The sequence below is a fragment of the Dermacentor andersoni genome, chromosome 9 (genome assembly GCF_023375885.2).
Source record: "Dermacentor andersoni chromosome 9, qqDerAnde1_hic_scaffold, whole genome shotgun sequence".
Classification (NCBI taxonomy): Eukaryota; Metazoa; Arthropoda; class Arachnida; order Ixodida; family Ixodidae; genus Dermacentor; species Dermacentor andersoni.
Genome location: NC_092822.1, coordinates 96006977 through 96022631, shown reverse-complemented (window position 1 = coordinate 96022631; position 15655 = coordinate 96006977). Strand labels below are relative to the sequence as shown.

The following is a 15655-nucleotide window of genomic DNA, read 5'->3' as shown; positions in this document are numbered from 1 at the left end:
CGCAGGCATGAGTGTTTGGTTCAATGAGTTGTCATGGCTGTGGCAATACGCGACGCCTTTAGAGACAGGCACAAATAAGCTGCTGATGTTTCGCTCCGCAATTGTGTCATCAAAGTATTCGAAAAACAGCACATGTGCAGCGCGCGTGTGGCGGCACTGCGAAGAGACAAAACACGCTCAAAGCGCGCTTACCTACTCGTACATGCACCGCGCACAGGAAAAAAAAAAATTTACGAAGGCTCGAGAACCTACAGTTCAAGTCTGCCGGGAAGTTGAGCTTCAAAAAACGACTAATTCTCTCACGTCGGCGCTCACCACAGCGACATTGTTTACTGAAAAACACGTGCTGCAGCTTACGCAGTTCAAGTCGAGCTGCGCCGGCTGACACGCTCAGCGCGCTCGCGTGTATTACGCAAAGAGCCCACCACGTGTCGCCACCTTACCACTATCTTCTCTTTTTTTTCGGCAAAAAAATCTGTTGATTTTTCTGGTTTCTGATTTTGAGCCAGTTATACTTCAATAATTTAATACAAGATTAAAGATTCGTGGACTAAGCGTTCGCCGTAAGCAGCCTATGGACTTCCGTTGGACTTCATAAGACGCGTAAAAAGCGCGTAAATCATGTTGGTTTAGAAACATATAGAGCGATGCCCTAACAACGTAAAGTTGCATTTTTTACAAAGAACAATGAATAGTTGGCTGTTTCTTGGCTGCATTGTATAGCGCACTGTGGAAAATGTTGTGCACTTATGACAAAAGCAAAACCGAACGACGCCCCTAGCGATGCCTCCCACAGCAACTTTTTTTTTTCTTTTTTTTTTTTAGCTCTAGCCATTCCTATCCCAGCAACCGTATGGCAACGGCAGTAAACAACATGGCAGTGTACACGCTGGATCGGGTGCGCCAGCTCTTGCAACTTGTCGTAATGAGCGGAACGTTCACGAAGCACTTTGAAGCGGTGAATACGTTTGCGTTCTTTTACAACATATCTGTTCTTTTTTGTTGCTTTTAAGGAGCTAGGTCAGGTGTGCTTTGACCATGAAGCGTACGTTGTCGAGCGTGATTGACTCGCGATCAAGCGCAGAAGCATGACTGCGTTACTGCGGCACTCACTCAGATTCGGCTGCCCTAAAATAATTCTGTGCATATCGGCCTTGATTCTTTCGCAGTGTTTCATTTCCTTGCCATGGTCTCTGGGAGATCGCACTGCGCCCAATCTCAAGGCGCTCGGCGCTCTTGCTATGCTTTGCTCTTTACTGGACGAGACGAAAGGAAACTTGAGAGCGTGATTTTTATTAGTCATATCATAAGAAGCCAACAAACGAAGACGCCCAGGACAGCATGGGGGAAATTGCTTGTACTTATTAATTTAATTAAATAAATGATAAATTAAGGGAAGTGAAAGTGGATGAAAAACAACTGGCCGCAGGTGGAGCACGAATCCACGTCTTCGCACTGCGCGCGTAATAGCGTAATGCGAAGACGTCGGTTCGTGTCCCACCTGGCGCTATCTACAACGCCTTTCGTTTTTCGGGGTAGGATTGAAACACGGTGGTCTGAAATTTTTCTGCCGCGCTCGGCCGATATATATGTAGGCCGCGCAGCCCTCGCAATTCTGCTGCGTCTTCAGATGATTTCTTGGTCGCTGCTAGTGCCAGTGAGTGTGAGAATCGGAATTGGGAACTTAATTCGGACGAGAGAAACCCCATAATACGAGCCCATGCTATGGTCAGCCACTCAGGGGTGAGTTGTTTTCTGACCGGCCGATTCTTGTGCCATAGCATACGCCGGAGATTTTCTGCCTCATACGCAATAGAGTGTGATGTTTTGCCCGAAGAAAAAAAATGGGGGGGGGGGGAGGAAATAGAAGAAGTAAAAAAAAAAGAAAGTAACTCACGCCGTGCGAAATTAAATTGAAAACATTAAGTTTGAAACTTAAGTGAGAACACTACATTTCAAATTAATTGTTTAGTTTATTGTTTTTATATTATAAGTCCGCTTTTTTTTTGTGGAATTCACATTACATAATATGTACTAAAATGTATTGTCGGAATTTATATAATTAGAAAGTACATTTCTAAGCTTCATATATGGTGTGATCATCGTTAAGTTTTCCTGAATTTTTAAAACTCGCCTACGACATATAGCATGATTCTTGTCCTTGAGTGTGATTATTTGAAAAGGCAGACATTACTAGTGGGAGAAATCGTAACATATATCGAACTAAATAACAAAAATAATTAACTTCTGGATTAATTACTTACGACACATGTTGCAATTTACTAATTCTAGCCGGTGATATTGCAAGACTTATCCACTTTAACTGAATCACCAGGATGACACCAGATTCGAGATATTATTTCCCAAAGTGTTGGATGAAATACATGGGCATTCGAGTTGCTTTTGTGCTTCAATGCTTAAAAGAGTGTTTTGTTAAAAAAATAGTAAGCAGAACAACAGTGCATTTTTATGGCAATTTTTTTGGTGCATGTCACCAAACTGGTGCCATTCTGTAAATTCATTCCAAGTGAATTCTGTAAATTCATTCCAAGTGAATACGCCTTGCAGACTCGCCGGCTGCAATTAGTAAATGGCAATATGTGCCATAAAGTAATTAATTAAGCAGTTAATTAGTGAGATTTTACTGAGTTGAATAGGCATTTCGATTTCTCGAGCAAGTAATGCCTGTCACTCTGAATGATCCAGCTCAAGGACTGGAATTAGGTTATTTGCAACATGCGATTTTTAAAAATTGTGGAAAATTGTGGATCACCCCGTATAACAGGCTGTATTGTAACCATGATGATGTGCTCGGTAAACATTCTTTGCTAAAGCCTTAAAAAAGAAAGGCAATTTTTGTTCTAGTTTATGGAAATAGTTAATGAGGATTGAAAATTACCTGCGGGACAGCATCGCGTGTGTGCTGATCTATTCTTCAGAAACAGAAGTGTAGTGCGTGTAGGCTAGTGCAACTTTCGGACCCTTGATCTCCTTGACAGGTGCACATCGTTTCGGCTGGCGATGGCAAATGCACCGCCGAGCTTACGGTCAACGAGAACATCCTGAACAACCTTGGAACTATGCAAGGGAGTTTTTCGGCCAGCCTCGTGGATGTGATTAGCACATACGCACTGCTGACCCTACGCGACGTGCGGAATGTCAGCGTGGACATGAGCATGAGGTGACGTTCTTTTGATTTGCGGCGATTTGCCCTGCAGCAGGCACACATATATATATTCTTGTTGGCACGCGGTATACACATCATGACAGGGAGCTGGGCTAGTTGGTGTGGTTTCGTAAGGTGAACAAACAGCGCAGAAAACATGGGACATCAAACAGTAGATGACAAACACGGATATGAACCCAGGTCTCTGCATTACACATACGTGTGATGCAAAGACATGGGTTCATATCTCACCTGCAGCCAGCTCTTCTTTCATTTGCTTTTTATTTCTACTTATTTATCATTTCTTTGATTCAATTAAGAACTACGGATAATTTCCCCTATGCTAGCCTTGTTTGTTGGCGTCTTATGATATGACTAATAAAAATCGGGCCCCTTGGTTTCCTTCATTCTTGTTCATATATATATACATTATATATATATATATATATATATATATATATAGAGAGAGAGAGAGAGAGAGAGAGAGAGTGAGATGGGTCTGCCATCTAACAAGTATACAAATCAGCAAGAGCGAAGATGGTTGTGACAAGATGACTTGAAATAAGGCGGATTATTCACGATCAAAGCCATAGACTTCCAGAGACCAGTCACTTCCCCCAGTGATAAAATCATAAATGCTTGGCTGACGAAATACCTTCAGCAGATATAAAATCGCTGTATTCGCTGTCTTGTATATTTCTTGCCTGGACATTTTTTTTTCTTTTTTTTTTGTGCAGTGTGGTTGAATTTTGTGGTGGGGGCATGCTGTGGGGGCATGGTGGGGGTCTGTGGGGGCATGCTGCAATCAGTCAAATGTAGGCCGATATTCTTTTCTTTGAAAACACGAGTTACAGAACTTCTAGGCTTGCTTAGATTTGAGAATTAAGTTACGAACCGTCGAAGCTGAAAAAAATTGCATGTTGTCAACACCAGTGCCAAAAGACAGTACAATTGACCGCATTGAACGCTTACAGTGTGCGCGCAGTCATTGATTGTTCAATATCACTCTGGGTGAGACGACGGCACCGAGCTATGTCATACAGTTACTGCCTACTGTTAGCCGTGGCGAGTTCATGGGTGATGCTAGACACTGATAATAAATATGTCATTTGGTTTTTGTGGCTGTTGTTGTTTACTCACACCTTGGTCAGCTTGCATTCGAAGAAAGTTTTCTTTCCTGGTGTTGCAAACTTGGGGGCGGGGGGGACATTCTTTTTCACCACGCATTTGGGACGTGTTCATACGCAAGTCCCTTTAATGACATTAAGCAGTCTGTGGATACGCAACTAAGTGAGACACGACACTTTATGGCACCCTTGTTTAAGGAAAGGGCCTTCGTTGTTTGTGTTCCATAACATACAGATTATAAGTTTCATCGACCAATGCCCACCTAAGCCAATCCTATATAGTACAGACACCGTAAGTGTAGTTGCATACTAAAGCTAAGCTTTCCTTTCCCACCCTCCCTAGTTTGGCGTGTCTGCTAGCTGCTGGGCAGTCGGTTGGTTTTTCGGCGGATATACTTGCGGATATATCTGTATACAAAGATTTTGTGTGTGCCAAACACAAGTACCAACAAATGGGCTTATAAAGCCCCTGTGCACTTATAGACTAAGGATTGCAAGTAAGCATACTTCAGCTCTGCGTAATAAAAAATAATTCCTATATAAAACCTGAACATATATACCTATAGGGTTGGCTCATAGGTATCTCTACAGCATACTGACATCTTAATGGTATATCACATTATATTCGAGGCATTCTTTTGCCTTGATTAATTTTCTCTTGTATAGCCATTCAGTATGTACCACTAGGTATGCCACTATAGGTGTGTACTCATACTTTGCCTGTTCTCCAGATTTGGTACGTGCCAGCTGTGACAGAAATACAGATTCCTAAAATGAAGCTAGACCTGTGTCATACTCTGCATGTACATATCGCTGTCACGTTCATTCTCCCGTGGACAAGCATCATTAATTGCTGCGTAGACGTATGTCCGACACTACGCATCCACCTGCTTTGGTGTTTAAACGAGAAGAAAGGGGGTTAACCGAGGGGCCCGATTTTTATTAGTCATATCATAAGAAGCCAACAAACACTGACACCAAGGACAACATAGGGGAAATTACTTGTGGTGTCAGTGTTTGTTGGCTTCTTATGCTTTGGTGTTTGCCTTTCAGTGTAACTAGTGAGCTGTGTAGCGCCTTAACACAAAAGTTGTACGTGATTAAAGTTGTGACCATTGTGGTAGATAAACACATATATTATGTGAGATTACATGTTGCATATGACGAAAGTAAACACAATAGTACGCATCGACATTATTTGTCTAGCAGTTATTTAACTGCTTCACTGAAGCTTCACTTCCCATGGATTATGACATGTGCATTGGATCTGCATATTTTTTTTTTTCTTTTTATGCCAACTAGTTTACTTACTTCTTTTTGGCGGCGGTTCCGGGCCTGCGACCCCTCTGAACTTTTAGCGATGCCGAAGTCCCCCCTTAAAGTATCATTACTAGAGTTCTGTTATCCACATCATTTGAAGTTTCTTTTGAGTTGCCTTTACTTTTTCAGTTAAAATTTTATTGGGGCTGAAAGCTTACTGTGTTATTGTTTGTGTGGATGGGCACGGCTTTTAGTTCGTACTGTCGCCTGTGATTTCTGCAAATGCTGACAACAGGAGGACAAGTGCATTAGAAGCATCAGCGGCAGCTACCTCATCCATATTTTTTCACTTCAACATTTTTTAAAATTTTCAGTATGAACCTCATGCACAAACACAATATATTTAAATATATACAGATGACAAAGTTTCTTATGTTTTTAAAGAGAAGGAGGTAGCCAACTAACAATTACTCCTAATGGTATGAATAAACTATGCCTAGAGAATAAATATTTTGCTGTATGTTCACTTCGCTTCAAATTGTGTTGCATTCTCTTTTGACCCCGAAAAAATCCTGCAGACTTCAGTGACCCCTTCGGCAGAGTATATTATCAATGGCGTGTGAAGCGCACGTAAATTATATGTCTCAGTATTGCTTCTCTTTCCAGTAGGCTATGCTAACAACTCATGAAAAATAAAGCTTTTCTAATAATTTACATTTATTAGGGATGGAAACATCGCCACATGCATGCAGAGGTCATAAATACATGTAATTCACTCAGTAACCGAAATGAGACCGAGCCGGATTCACTCGAAATCGGAATTAATAGCAGTCACGCGTAGCAGCGCTTATACTCGGACTCGCAGAAAAAAAAAAGCAGTTTCGCCGGAGAGGTGACGCAGTATTAGTGATAGCGAAGCATAAGATATTTCTTTAAAGCGAGCCATTCTTCGAGGTCACACGAAGTTCCTTCAAGGGCAACTGTTATTAGAGGTAATATATATACAGGGTATACACACATGCACATGAGTGGGGTGCGGAAAGTTGGTTGCCCCCCGGAAAAATGAAAACTTTCCGTCTGTGCGTTACCGAAATTATCACTGTCTAGTCCCAAAGGGCTGCAAAAGCTCCCCATGTCATCGGAAGATGTCAGCTTCGCTTTTTTGACGTTAGCACCACGTATACTGCGTATTTAGCGCGCGGTCTGACTTTTTACATTACGGTAGTGTAGGACTGGACGATTTTCACGATTTTGTACAAACGTACCGAGTCTTTAGAGTAGGTCCTTCTGATCATTGACTCATCTAAGTGCTCCTCATAAAGCGTGTAATTTATTATAAGATTTTAAAAATGTACATCGCTGCCGATCGCAGCACATCGCTCGACTGAATTTTAAGCCGCCCCTACCCCTTTGACGTCATTTGCCTCAATGACGTTAGTAGGGCGAGCTATACGATTGGCTGCCCGGGGCGCGTCATCAATTTTTCCAACTTTATGATGAACAAATGTTGTTCGTAATAGTTGGAATGTTAGTTCATTTGTTACTATCAAAAAGGAAGTAACAGAGAATGCACAAGAACAATTCCTCACTACACTTAAGAGGAAACTTTAGCTCGGGTGCTCCTATCAAAATACATGTAAAAGGAGAATTCGTTTTTATCGGCAACCACTGCACCAAATTTGACGGGGTTTGTTGCATGTAAAAGAAAAACTTAAAATATAGTGACTGTCGGTTTTGAATTTTTGATTTAGATCGACAATTTTTTATTAAACATTCTCAAAAATTGAAAGCTTTCAGAAAACGGAACTATCAAATTTACAGCTCTAACTCAGCAAGGAGAAATGATATCATAATTCTGTGTATGGCATCTAATAGTACATCTAAAGCGGACAAAATTTATATGTTACACATGAATCTAAAATAAATTCAGTAATATGGAAATATAGCTTTTGCAAAACCCTTGTACACAATGTAAATAATTCACGTAAGATATAAATTGACGTACCGAATTAGTCCGCTTTGAATGATCTAATGGATCCCGTTTACAGAACCGCGATATCTGTTCTTAATGCAGAGCCAATAATTTATAAGTTTCGTGCGTCTATATTTCTCGTACTTGCAAATTTCCGAATTTCTTTCCACCAAATTCAGGCCCTAAATCGAAATTCCGCTTCCAACAGTCACTATAATTTAACTTTCTTTCTCAAATGCAACAAATTTCATTTAGATCGGTCCAGTGGTTATCTCAGAAAAGCGTTTTTGCTTTTTACATGTATTTGAATAGGCCGCGTCGGAGTTGGGCCCGAGCTAAAGCTTCCTCTTAAACATGACCTGGCGGGACCATGGGTGTTATCTAGACAGTGCCAAATACCGCCACGTTGGCGTTTTGAACCAATGAGTGAAGGCTTAGCTGCCCTCTGAGCTAGTCAGCGCTGACAAAGGGTTAATTTGACAATATGGAATTTGACGCTACACAGAACAGCACCGCTGCATTAACGTTTACCGACCTCGTCTCGTATCCGCATGACTGTGGCGCTCGTGCGACGTGCGAAAGCAGCCGCAACTACGTCGGACGTCAATCACCAAGGCCCGCAGCCTGCGTACCACGCATGTAACAGGTGCTGTGAGCATTCTAAAATTATACACTCCGGTGTCAGAAACTCCAGAGTAAAGTCAACGTCGCATGACACTTTGACAGCTCGATCAGAGTGAACAGCTTTGCGTGAAACGAGTTCTGCGCCTCAGGTACATATCCCATTGCAGAAACGAAACGTTGGTAACCGTAACCATTGAACCTTTTCGCGGAACAGTTTGCCTTAGAGAAACGAGATGGCGCTTCCGGCGGTGCGCCACACGTTGCCTCAGAGAAACGCGCGAATACGAAACCATTACCGCTTCTGCCCTTCTACTGTGCGATCAGCTGTCGGAAATGTAACTGGGTTTTCGCTGACACAATGTGCTCCATTCATACTGCAAAATGTGGCGCAGCTGAGTGAATACGTGTGCAGTAGTTGGCTGGAAAAAATAGTGACTGGCGTATTAAGAAATGAAGTGAATCTGCGTGACCATGAATTCGTGGACTGCTGCTACTTAAGGACTGCCTGTGTTGCCGGCGCGTAGAGATACACAGCTTTCCCCGATGATAAAAAAAAAAATCGTCGGCGTTGTATCGCTGACCTCCAAAGAAAGGACTTCTACCACGCGGAAGATCGGCAAGAGTGGGTGCCACTCGTTACACAGTGACAAAGGGAGTAGCGCCGTTTCCTGTCATAGTAAGTTTATCGCACGTATGTACACGCATCTCGCCCAACTCACAGGCAAGCCTGTGCCCACTATATATCGCCATCGTATCATGGATAAGTGAACAGGCGACGTATCGTTGGTCGTATCACGAGGTAGCATAGGCACGAGGTGGCATCGGCAATATCACTTTATTGCCATCACAAAAACCAAACCAAACACGAAACGGCCGGGGGAAAGTGGGTAACAGTAACACAAGTATATATATATATATATATATATATATATATATATATATATATATATATATATATATATATATATATATATATATATATATATATATATTTGTTTATTTAAAGACCGACACCGACGAAGCTGCCAAGTGCTTTTTATTCTAAAAGGGAAACGCGCCACTTCATGCGCGAAGAAGCAGAAGATCAGGGATGATGATGGCCATGTACGTAAGAAAACGATTAAGTGCGTTAATAGTGCTTAGACTAATTTCCCCCTGTCATAGAAGCGGCAAGCCTGGCCGCAGCTTATAGAACATCTAAACGGGGTGTGAAGGGCTTCATCCGGCAGACGTGAACAATTTCTGTATTCCGGCGACGGCGGTCAGTGACGGAGTGTTCTGGGACGCGTCTATAGATAGTTCACTGCAGAAGTTTGTTGCTTAACGGTGTATGGGCCAATGTGGCGTTGAAGGAACTTCTCACACAGGCCTGAAGTTCGGAATGGAGTCCGAAGTAGGACTTCGTCTCCAGCGTGAAAACTGACGCCGCGGCGTTTGTTGTTGCAGTGACGTTTCCTCTCAGCTTGGGTAGCTTCCGTGCTTCGCCGGGTGATTTGACGGCAGTGTGCAACTCGGGCAACAAACTATTCTGCAAAGGGCGCGTTAAGCGAAGAAAGTGCTAAAAGAATCATCTAACGAATACGGAGGAAGGAGATCGTCCATGCGCAAGGAAAAAAAAGTGCTGTAGCTGGTAGTCGGTTGAATAGCAGTATTATATGCGAATGTCACAAAAGGAAGAATTTTATCGCAGTCAGTGTGGTCAGGACGGACGTACATGGTAATCATGTCAGACAGCGTACGGTGGAAGCGCTCAGTAGCGCTTCCACCGCTTCCAAGCGGTTGGTTTGCTGACGATATATAGTAGGAGGTTTGTGCGCGGTACAAGTGGCCCGAAGAACTTTCTCGAGAATTTGCGAAATAAACACCTTAGCACGGTCACTCAGGAAAATGCGAGGAGCCCCGTGGTGCAAGTTGGCCGAGTGCAAGGAAAAGTCGGCGACTTCAGAAGCGGCGCCGGGTTGAAGAGGTGTAGTCTCGGCATATCATGTTAAATGGTCGACCGAAGTGACAATCCAACGGTGACCGGATAATGTCAAAGGGAAGGGGCTATATAAATCAATCCCAACAAATTCAAAAGATGCGTCCGGGCAAGGGAGAGGTTGTAGTAAATAGGCTGGAGGGGATGTCGAGCGTTTACGGTGCTGACATGACGCACAAGATGTAACGTATTTGGCCACCATTGCGGATAGGCCAGGCCAGAAGTAGCGGGTCTTGATGTGGTCGTAGGTCTTGTGGAAACCTAAATGGCTAACCTATACGTCGTTGTGAAGTGCCTCTAATACTCGAAGGCAAAGGCAGCGAGGTAGGACTGGGACTCACCGGTTACCGGTCGGGTGGCAAACGCAGCGGTGTAGCACACCATCTTCAAGGCGAAGCTGGCGTCGCAAGCAGTTGTTGGGTGGTTCGGTGAACCCGCTAAGGCGATCCATGAGAGTTCGCCATTAGGAGTTGGCCCGCTGAAGCAAGACGAAACTAAAGCGTGTTGAAAGCGTAGCTTGGTCCAGAGGCGTTAACGAGAGCCGGTGTGAGGCAGGACTAGTGTCGGAACAACGTGGTGGGGAAGGCGACGGCGCGGTACTAGGATAGAGCGACGTTGCAGATAAATCTACGGAAATAGGACGCCAAGCCGAGGAAACTACGTAAATCGTTTACCAGTAACGAGTATAGCTTGTGTAGAGGAGCTGCTATTGCAGCGACGTTGCGGATAAATCGACGAAAATAGGACGCCAAGCCGAGGAAACTACGTAAATCCTTTACCGATAACCAGTGGCTTCTGTAGAGGAGCCGCTATTGCAGCGAAGCTGCGAATAAATCGACAAAAGTAGGACGCCAAGCCGAGGAAACTATATACGTAAATCCTTTACCGGTAACCAGTAGCTTGTGTAGAGGAGCCGCTATTGCAGCTAAGTTTCGGATAAATCGACGAAAATAGGACGCCAAGCCGAGGAAACTAGGTAAATCTTTTACCGGTAACCAGTAGCTTGTGTAGAGGAGCCGCTATTGCAGCGAACTTGTGGATAAATCAACGAAAACAGGACGCCAAGCCTAAAGAACAGTAGTAATTTTTTTAGGGTAATTTGATACTCTTGCTTGCAAATGTGCATTTCTTTCTGTGTTGATCAGGAGACCAGCATTTGCAAGGCACTTGAGAACTTCGTCTAATCGTTGAAGATGTTGGCTGAATTTATAGGAGAAGATGACAATATCATCCAGATAACAGAGGCAGGTCTTCCATTTTAGTCCACGAAGAATGTTGTTTATCATGCGCTAAAATGTGGCTGCAGCATTACAAAGGCCAAAAGGCATGACGTTAAGTTCATAAAGTCGGTCCGATGCAGCGAATGCGGTCTCTTCTTTGCCAGTGTCGTTCATCAGCATTTGCCAAGAACATGTAGAGTGATGAGTCGAGGGTGCCGGATTGCAGACGGTCAATAAGAGAGCAACAATGGATGTCTACGTAGTTCGTCGATTGCTAAGATGTAGGTGTCGGGGTTTGTTTCAGTGGAGTCGGATGGTTCAACGGGGTGACGGGATAGACAGTCGGCGTCAGTGTATAACTTGCCGGATTTGTACACAACCGAGAACGTGTACTCCTGTAATCGTAATGCCCAACGGCCGAGCTTCCCTGTGGGGTCTGTAAGTGTTGAGAGCCAGCAGAGCGCATGATGGTCTGTTGTGACCACAAAAGGCCGTCCATGTAGGTACGGACAGAATTTCGCGACAGCCGAGACCAGAGCTAGGCACTCCCGCTCAGTAATGGTGTAATTCTTTTCAGATTGTGACACGAGGCGACTAGCATACGATATATCACACGGTTAGCTCTGTTCTCTGTTTGGGCGAGGATAGCACCTATGCCATGGCCGCTTCCGTCGGTGCGAAGCTCTGTTCTAGCAGCGGCTCAAAATGAGCCAGCACAGATAGTGATGTGAGGGCAGAAATCAGCGATGTAAAGGAAGTCGCTTGGTCCGCGCCCCAAGAAAAGGTCGCATCCTTTTTGAGGAGGTCTATGAGGGGCCGAGCAATGTCCGCGAAGTTGAGAACAAAGCGGTGAATGTAGGAGCAGTGCCCAAGAAAGCTGCGTACTTCTTACGTGGATCGCGGTACTGGGCGCTCGCGGACGGCACGGACTTTGTCAGGGTCTGCTTGGACACCAGTATAGCATCAACAAGGTGTCCGAGTAATTTGATCTGGCGGCGCCCAAAGGTGCACTTAGAGGAATTGAGCTGGAGGTCAGCCCGGCGAAATATGTCGCGAATGGCCGACAGACGAGGGAGGTGGTTTTCAAAGCTGGGAGAGAAAACGATGACGTTGTCAAAATAACAAAGACAGGTCGACTACTTAAGACCGCGTAGAAGAAGAGTGTCCATCATGCGTTCGAAAGTTGCAGGTGCGTTACACAACCCAAAAGGCATGACCTTAAATTGGTAGAGGCCGTCGGATGTGATGAAATATGAAAACGATCTTCTCTCGATCGCGGTCATCGACAGCAATTTGCCAGTATCCCGAGCGGAGATTTGGCGATGAGAAATATCTGGCACCATAGAGGCCGTCGAGCCCGTCATCATTTCGAGGGACATGATACACATCCTTCTTCGCTACCCGATTGAGATGGCGATAATCGACATAAAACCGCCAGCTGTTGTCCTTTTTCACAAGCACCACAGGGGATGCCCAAGGGCTAGAGGAAGGCTCTATCACGTCTTTGTCAAGCATTTTCTCTACCTCCTTTTGGATGACTTGGCGCTCAGAGTGAGTCACTCGGTAAGGGTGCTTGTGAAGGGCGCTGGTATCTCCAATGACGATGCGGTGGGCCACGACATGTGTATGGCCTAGTGGACTGTCCTCAACATCAGAAACGTCAAAGTAAGAAAGTAGGACAACACGGAGTGCTTCACTTCGGGAAGTTAAGAGGTCGGGGGATATCATACTGTTCATAAGTGCCTTGGTTGGTGCCGGTATGACAGGTTGGCGCACGGCCTCAGTGTGAGCAGCGAATGCGGAAACTACATCCTTCCAGCGGTGACAGTTAGGATAGGGAAGTTCGTTGAGGAAGAATATGGGTCGAAGTAGAAATGTTGAGGATTGGAAGCTTCGTTCTGTTGTTGGCAACAGCCACCATGGTGTGAGGAAGTGCGATGTTGCGCGAGAGGATCGGATCAGAAGAGTCAGTACCAAGATTGACATGTGGGGAAGCGTCGAGAACAGCGAAGAGAACTGAAGTGTGGTGGCCGGCAACAGTAACGCACATGCCAAGAGCCGGTGTTCGGGTGCCGTCAGCTACTTGCACAGCAGGAGAGACGGCAGGTGTAAGCACTTTTCGTAGGCGGCGTCGTCGGAGCGTTCAATTCGTAACACATATGTGGGCGCCAGTACCAGTGAGCACTGTAACGGTCACGTCGTCGACGAGAAACCGAGCAAATTACGTGTTGAAGTAGGGGTCAATATAGGGTTTCCGGTCCTCGTCGTCAATGCAGCCTGACCTCCCGGAGCTGCACTGGCTAGTTTCCCGGGTGGCGGACAGAGCGAGAGAGGGAGAGCGATCGACGGCGTTGAGGGAAGCGCGACTGGCAACTCTGAGGTGACGGCCATCGGCTAGACCAGTGTCCTGGAGCGGCAATATCGGCGTTCGTCGGTGCAAAGCACGAAGATAGACGGTGAACTTCACGGGCCGGAATGTGGTCGTCAAGAAGAGATGCGCTAGAAGAGCGGCCACGATCTTGGCGGCGGTCACCGGGGAAGCTTTGTCGGTAATACCGACGATTGCGGCAGTGGCGTGAAATGTGGCCGACGCGAGAGCAAGAAAAACAGATTGGTCGATCGTCTAGTGTTCTCCACTCAGATGAGTTTCTGTAGCGGGGTGCGAACCGGGAAGCGGAAGTGGCACCGGCAACAATTGAGGTGGTGAACGGTTCAGTGTGAGGACCGGAAGCGCATATGGGCTGAGGTGCGTGACAGGTGGCTTGTGGGATGCCCGTATTCGCAACCTCTTGACGAACGACGGCTTGAATGAGAGATACTGCCGCCAAATGGCCTTGAGCAGGTGCCTGACAAGGGACTGGAGCCATGGCTTCGAGCTCCTGGCGAATAATACTGGTTAGGTTATTAGGCGTCGAGAACGAAGGGGGTGTCACGGGATCTTCGCATGTGGATACCGCAGCCGTGTTCGGGAGAGCGGTGAGTAATGCGCCTGCTTTTTGCTTGTTCAAACCGACGGCATTCGGTTATGATGGAATCAACCGTGCTGCAGTGCTTATACATGAATATGTTGAAGGCATCGTGCAGCTATGCCTTTCAACACGTGGCCAACCTTGTTGGCGCCATCCTGCGCTAAAACGGCATTTTAGCGGAAAATTGCGCCGAGCCTGCACCAGAGCATGTATAAGAGCTAAACCCTTCTTCCGTTGATGCTTCGCAGCTAGCAGAACTGAAATCAAAACAAGTAGCATGATATCATCATCATCGTAGAAGAAAGCAGAGGCCCGTCCATAGAGTTTCTCACTCTATAGTGAGAAACGCAGGGTTCGCTGTAGTCGTCCTGTTCGTCCATGTTCGTCATTAGCGACATTTTCCCCTGTCGGAAAGATAGTTTTAGTGAATTTGGCACTAGTCCGGTTTCCCAGGATTCATTGACAGTTGTTAAGAGCTCTTCTTGAGCTTCATTGCTGAGGTTTCGAAGTTCTTGCCAAGTCACTCCATCGTGCCCGGGAGCTGACTTCGTTTTGCCTCGCGCAAGGGCTGCTACGAGTTCACCCAGCGTAAAGGGCGTGTCTAGCTCCTCTTTCGCGTTGTCTATCGTGGCAGAAGGCAGTGGTTCTGGAGGCGCCTCGGCAGCATGTGGGAAAAAAGTGTGGATGACGCGGTCCTCCAGCACGGCAGGCTCTTCTCGCAAAAAGAGCTCCTCGAGAGGAGTCGCGCCTTTCTCGCTCCCAAGCAGGGTCCTTAAAATCTGCCATAGCCTTTTTAGACCAGATTCCCGGCCAAGCTTCGCGCACGTATTGTGCCGCCGTTCACGCGCTCTACACAAAGCTGACGCCGACCGTACAATGTGGTGCTGCTGTACCGTCTTGCTGACGCTTTATTTCGGTGTTCAGCTTGGTACAGCAGAGTTTGCCGAAGGAGAATGTCGCATTTTAGGATGAAAGGTAAGCTTTTTGGATGTTTATCGGTGATAGCGAGGCTTTCAAGAGCCGCGGCGATCAGAATCACACGTGGCGAATAGTTAAGAATGGTATTAGCGAATGAGGTCGAATGTGGCACACCGCGAGAGCCGGCACTTCGATGGGTGCCGCCATGTTCGTTGGCGCAAAACTTTCGCGTCGAGGTTGGGTCGCTGCGCTATTTCGGTTAAATAGCTAGCGCCGCAGACGCAAACGCAAAGCCATATTTGCGTCTCGGGCATGCGCTGTGGCGCTGACGCTTTTGCTTTTTGCGGCCCCTATTCGAAAACTCTATGCATGGCATGGCATGACATGTGGATACTGCACAATGGCGTGTTCAGTGCAGGCA

At 45.9% G+C, this 15655-nt stretch overlaps 2 protein-coding genes across 2 annotated transcripts in view; one reads left to right on the top strand and one right to left on the bottom strand.

The window, feature by feature from the left end:
- Positions 1-399, bottom strand: part of r (carbamoyl-phosphate synthetase 2, aspartate transcarbamylase, and dihydroorotase rudimentary) — a 184959-nt gene extending 184560 nt beyond the window's left edge. Inside the window, exon 1 of the mRNA XM_055069310.2 lies at positions 193-399. The gene's annotated coding sequence lies outside the window, so the exon portion shown is untranslated. The remainder of the gene's footprint in view (positions 1-192) is intronic.
- A 404-nt stretch (positions 400-803) lies between these two features.
- LOC126528408 (acyl-coenzyme A thioesterase 13-like) overlaps positions 804-15655 on the top strand; it is a 28749-nt gene continuing 13897 nt past the window's right edge. Inside the window, exons 1-2 of the mRNA XM_050176299.3 lie at positions 804-958; positions 3000-3181. Of these exons, the coding sequence (XP_050032256.2) occupies positions 854-958; positions 3000-3181 (287 nt within the window). The 5' untranslated portion in view covers positions 804-853. The remainder of the gene's footprint in view (positions 959-2999; positions 3182-15655) is intronic.